General features: G+C 39.8%; 1 protein-coding gene across 1 annotated transcript in view; it reads right to left on the bottom strand.

The window, feature by feature from the left end:
* Nucleotides 1-6,158, bottom strand: part of EGLN3 (egl-9 family hypoxia inducible factor 3) — a 32,187-nt gene that overhangs the window by 6,492 nt on the left and 19,537 nt on the right. The window contains exon 3 of the mRNA XM_019656765.1: nucleotides 4,378-4,549. Within this exon, the coding sequence (XP_019512310.1) occupies nucleotides 4,378-4,549 (172 nt within the window). The remainder of the gene's footprint in view (nucleotides 1-4,377; nucleotides 4,550-6,158) is intronic.

The following is a 6,158-nucleotide window of genomic DNA, read 5'->3' on the forward strand; positions in this document are numbered from 1 at the left end:
TTTTCCTCTCATGTCCAAACCCACACTCTATACCTCTATACCCATTATTCCAAAGTACCTTGGAATCCCAATTCTTGTTCAGATAGTAGATGCAGGTGATGCAGCGGCCGTCACCGTTGGGGTTGTCTACATGTCGAACATAGCCGGTTCCATTTCCTGGGTAGCATGCCACCATTGCCTATGGAGAAATCCCAAAAAAGCTGGTTAACAAAGCTGAGACAATCTTCTCCCACTGGTGAACAGCTGAGTAACATAGCATCCTTGGGTACTATGTGACATTTCCAGGTGGCTGCTAGCTTCTTCTTCATTGCATGTACAGTACATAAATTTGGACTCTTTGGTATATAAGATTTAATAACCAAGTCATACTTATGACTCAGCCTAGGAGTAAGTGGTTCAACAATATTCCCACAGTTGTAGAACATTTTAGACAGAAACCCATCTACATTGTCTTTAGGATACCCTGCCTTTCTTCAACCCTCCTTTTAGAAAAAGCAGGCTCTGGGTTCCCACCCTAGACCCACAAAATCAGAATCACTATGTATGGAGTTTAGGGGTTATGCCTGTTCAGCAAGTGTTCCTGAATCACCAAATTACCCGCTGTCTTAGAACAACGGTCAAGATACTTGCATTTACAAAGAGGCAGGAACTGATCACCAAGGAAAAAAAGGTGATACTTGCTCAATTAAATGCTTAGGAAAAAAGGAAGAGGGAAGGGGTAATGGGGAGCTTGTTTGTATAGATAATACAGTCAGGTCTGGTTCATAGAAAAAGCCACAGACACATCTTAATATGTATCTCAATGCTTGTCTTCTTCCTAGTCACGATAGTCACATCAGATGATAACCTGAAGTTCTCTTCCTTTGCCCAAGTGCTACCTGTGTCAACCAGGTGGAGAAATAAAGCAGAAAGCCATACTAAAAATCCTACTAAAAATTACTATTAGAGAATTATTATTAAGAGGGTAACAAACCTCTAATTGTTCCATGGAAAAATTACAGCAAGGAGTAGAAAAACATGTAGGCCAAGTACAAAAAGCTAGTTCTTTTCATTGCCATAATTCGAAAATATTTTTATAGGGATGAGGTATATGCAGGGAAGATATTGAATGGAACTGGCAACACAAGATGAGGAAAGGGATATTTTTCCTGTTTTGGTCACTGATGTATGCTTAGTGCCCAGGACAGCGCCTGACACATAGAAGGTGTCTGTTTAAACTGCGATATAAATAAATGAATGAATTAGTGAATGACGCTTTCCTCTAAAGAGTAAGTTTACATTCTATCTAAATCAATAGAGACTTCTGTCATTTTAAAAACCTATCTTCAAATATACATGTAGCAATAATCTAGTTCGTATTTTCCCTTATAAATGGCAGGATTGTTTCATTGGTAAAGCGATCGGTCTGGTACAGGCCCAAACTAATGCACTTGTGTAGTTCAATGAATGAGTTTCAGTACCGTGGGTGCCAAGTCACTCCCAGGGGTAGCATGAAGATATCAACCAGGCATGTAGCTTTAAAGGCTTCACACAGACTGTATATTGACTTCTTAAAATATATATATATATATATATATATCTAGAACAATTATAAGGCCAAATGGTAACCTGGATTTATAATGATCCTAAAGCTTAATTCACCATATCTATCAAACTTTATATCCCCAAGTAGCTAGCAGTCCCCACACCCTGCCTTTGAACATCTAAAATGTCAATGCAATGTCATCTGAGAGCTAAATTTAGGCTGTTACTTGAGCATCTTTCAGAAGGTAGAATTGTGAGGCTACTGCAATCAAGATTTAACAATTGATGGTACCACCAAGCAAAAAAAAATGGCTTGGGGGAAAGTGGTAGCAGACAGAAATGATGGGCCTGGCTGGGGAAGAAGAGATACATGGAGTCACCTAGAATGACTAGGGGAATACCCATCCCTGGAAGCAGCTGTTAGGATTATAAGAGCCAGCACTGAGCCAATAATGAGTCATTTAAGCCACAAATAATTATAGGCTGGATTGCCTGCCATCTCAGCCTCTCCCCACTGTGAAGCCCTGAAAAGATAAAGCTATAATGCTACATAAACTTATATTCTTAAACAGCTCAACTCTCAGGAAAAGGTCAGTGGTCTGGATGCCTGCCATCTAGTTCATGCTGCAGCTAACCAGGTGATCACAGGCTCACTTTCTTTCCTATAAAGAGGGGCTTGCCTTACATGGCCTCTGACAGGCAAGAAGACGTAAGGCTCGATTTAAGCATCAACCCCAGAAAAAGCAACAAAAAGTTCTTCAGGGTATTATGAAGTATTGTGTCTGCCTCAGGACTCAACTTAGACTAAAATATTAAAAAAATAGATACAAACTCACCAAAGTACATCCTTGACGAACTGCCGCATCTATAAAACATACACAGAGCAAGAGCTAGCACATTCCAGGGTATTTATTTTATTTTATTTTATTTTATTTTTGGATAAAACCTCTTAAGTGTCAGCAAACTATCTGGCTGCTTAAGGGAAAGGAACAAGAGAGAATTTCTCTGGCCAGAGTGAATCTTCACCCTCTCTCCTGGTTGCTGAAGCCACCGCATCAGGTTTGAAACAATGGAAGGAAATCATCGTCAGCCTCAGTGGGCCTTTTAAAGCTACATACAGACAATTTTATCAGTGTTCTCTGGACACAAGCCATAGGAGATGGGTCTCGGCTTGGGCACATTCCCAACTATGTGCTGGTCTTTGGCACACTCTGAAACCAGGCGGCTAAGGATGTACTCAGAAACAAGGATCACCGTCAATAACTAGTCACTCATTTTTGTGCCAATTTGTGCACGGGGCAGAAACAAACCCCGGAAACTCATCGGGTCAATGGAGTTGCTATCTAAGCCTCATCAAGCCCAGGAAAGGATTTAGAGTGTATAAAGAAGGAGGCTGCTTCAGAACAAGTACTTTAATTATCATGTGACAAATATACCAAGCCGCGACGCTGACACTGATCAGGAAGATGTCTCATTTATTATATATATATATATATATATATATATATATATATATATATNTACATGTGGCTCTGAAGTAAAATTGAAAATGAAGATAAAACTACCATAGTTTCATTTATAAAATTTTTAAAGGATATTATTCACATAATGGTGATTATGTAAAAATATATTTATGACTGCGAATAATTTTTAAATTGTTGTGAAGGACAGGATTGGCTCTTCTATCTCAAAAGTTTGCCAAGCCCTGGGCTAGGCTGAATAAAAATCCTTTCATGCCTGAGTTTCTAAAAAGTTTCATTTTATAATTATTATTAGCTACTAGAATTTCTATAGCACTTGGTTTGTCTTTGCAAGAGCTTCCCATCAACATTTGTTATATTTCCCGTGACTCCGGTCATCGTAGGACTGGGAATAACAAGGGAATTCTGGCACAAATGACAGTGTCCAATCATTGAGCCCCATTAAACAAGCCACAAGCAGGCTTTGGTGGTAGAATTAGTTAACTGGTCACCTAGGGCACAGTCCAATATGACATCTAATATGCAACTCTGTGTGGGGTTCAGATCTGTGATTTCTGGAAGGGGATCCTTATATAGCTTAAGCACTTTACACATGTGATTTTAATTTAATTAGGCTGGTTAAGGTTTAGTCATTATCCGCCTACCCAAGTTCTCACCCCCTGCCCCCAATTCAAGCTGCACCCCACGGCACTCCAGCACTGCCTAGTTTATAGCTTTGGCCATAAAACAAAGGCTAATGAGAGGCAGAATCTGAAATTAAGATTATATCAAGAGTTTCTAGATTAATACTAAACAACACTAAATTGTTCAGTTACTCTGAAAAATCTTCCCATGCATGATCTACAGAAAGGATTTTTTAAAATTCAATTGTTGGAATATGGTCGGTACAGCGAGCCCAAACCAATTTCATGCTAAGGAAAGGGTAAAAGGAATAGAAGTCAGAACAAATTCCTCTTTCTTTGCTCAAGGTATTTTCTCTGCTTGCCACCGGCCACTCATAAACTCATCCAGAGATAACCAGACAGAATTCCTGATATGGGGTAGCCAGTGTTCTCCAGGAGTAGCTTAACATTAGGTTTTTAAAAGGAGGGAAGCGGATGAAAGGAGAGAAGGGAAAACCACTCTGGCACATTTGGAAGCCAACATGCTCACCTAACGGAAAACAATTTGTTAATAGTTCAAAATGATGTTAGGTTTTATATACTAAAGAATCCAAAGTGTCCCCTTTAATTTTTAACTCCAAACGGGTTTGCTACCAGCTTTGGGGTGTGGATGCTCCCTCACATGCACAGGACACAAGTTTAGAGAATTCTCTGGGAACTGGGGTTTGCACGAGAAGCTTCTCAAGAGGAATCATGGCTGTGGCTGTTACCTGGTGGCATAGGAAGGCTGGACTTCATGTGGGTTCCTGCGGTCTGACCAGAAGAACAAGAGTCTGTCAAAAATGGGCTCCACGTCTGCTACGAATGATTTCCCTTCTGGAAATATCCGCAGGACTCCACCGTGTAGCTGAGGGCCACAAAGAAGGTAGATTATTTCCTGACCTCACACATAGTTAATTCACAGCGATATTTCAGACTTGTCAAAAAACAAAGCCATCTTCCAACCTCCACTCCAAGCATATATTGCTCCCAATTGTTTATGTCGGCCTCATATTTTATATTCCTTTTTATTTCAGGCTTGGCTAGAAATATCTCCTTATTCACCTCATCCAAAGGAAACCTTCCCACCCCACAATCATGAAGCCCATAGATACCAAATGGCATCCTGTTAGGTTGAATCATACAAAATTGCCCAAATTCGACTGATTTTGACCTACACAAAAACCCCAGCAACTTCACAGGGCTCAATCAAATATGAACAGCTTCCTAAGATAATCATCCCACATAACTTTCCCTTTGATTAGAATGGACAGTTTTCTTCTGAGCTCCTAGGTGACCTTGTTAATTGGAAGTGAAATGCTCTTTTTTTTTTTTCCTGAACTCTCAGACTACCTTACTTGTACCTTTTATTACATATATCACTCCTTTCCTTGAATTACTTTTTCATTTTACGTGTATGCCCAATCTGACCTACTAGAAAACCCATAACAGGGTAGAATTCAGGCTTCACACGTTAATGCTTCCCCACAGCACTCAAATATTTGTTGAATGATTTTCTATTTTGCAATTTATTATCACAGACCTGACAACTTTACTCTCTTACCTAGAACACCACCTTGCCAGACTTTGAAAGACAACTAAGGGGTATATCCTAGTCATGTTACCAAACAGAGAGAAGAGACAGCCTTGCCACTGATTCGCTGGTTTCCCAGGTTTCATTTTTCTGATCCCAGATAAAGTATCCTAGCTTTATGACAGCTGGCATCCACCCTAATGAACAGGAAATGGATATGCAGAAAGTTCAAAAGCCAAATAAGCTTGAAAAGTTCTCTGACTTCTCAGACTCCTAAATCATCCTGAACTTTCAGAAAGCATACAAATTCCAGACAAATGTTTGTGAGCGTGGAACCAGACTGCATATCTCTATCTCTCTATATGTTCAGAAATACAAAAATAAGCCATAAAGTCTTTGGCATTCACAAACCATAGTAAGCCGTGGCAAGCAGCCACCAATGAGATGTATCACCCCGAGAGAGGACTGTGTGGGAAACCTCACTTGGGGATGGTTTTATATCCTACAGTTCTATTTTTGTGGGATTCTCTCAACGTTGCTGCTGGAAGGGAAAAGTATATTTCTTATTCTGTACAGAGAGTCATATCAGCTCTGGATCAGACTAAAAAATTTAATCCCTGGTCCTAAAATAACAAATTACCTTCTCTTCATCAACCACTCCTCCCATATCCTAATACAGTAAAACCTTGGATTGCGAGTAACTTGGTTTGTGAGTGTTCCGCAAGACGAGCAAACATTTCTAATACATTTTAACTTGGTAAACAAGCAATGCCTTGCAATACAAGTAGTTTGTTTCTGGAACAAATTATGCTCGCAAACCAAGGCATTACCGTAATGACCCTACCTTGCCCCCATCAAATTAACTTCATATCCATTATTTTCATCTCGTCAACTTTGGTACTAACACCATGGGGGACAGGAGGAAAATATGAAATAGCAAAGATTCATCAGTGGGAATTATGAACTCCAACTCTCCTC

Source organism: Hipposideros armiger, unplaced genomic scaffold (genome assembly GCF_001890085.2).
Source record: "Hipposideros armiger isolate ML-2016 unplaced genomic scaffold, ASM189008v1 scaffold_265, whole genome shotgun sequence".
Lineage (NCBI taxonomy): Eukaryota > Metazoa > Chordata > Mammalia > Chiroptera > Hipposideridae > Hipposideros > Hipposideros armiger.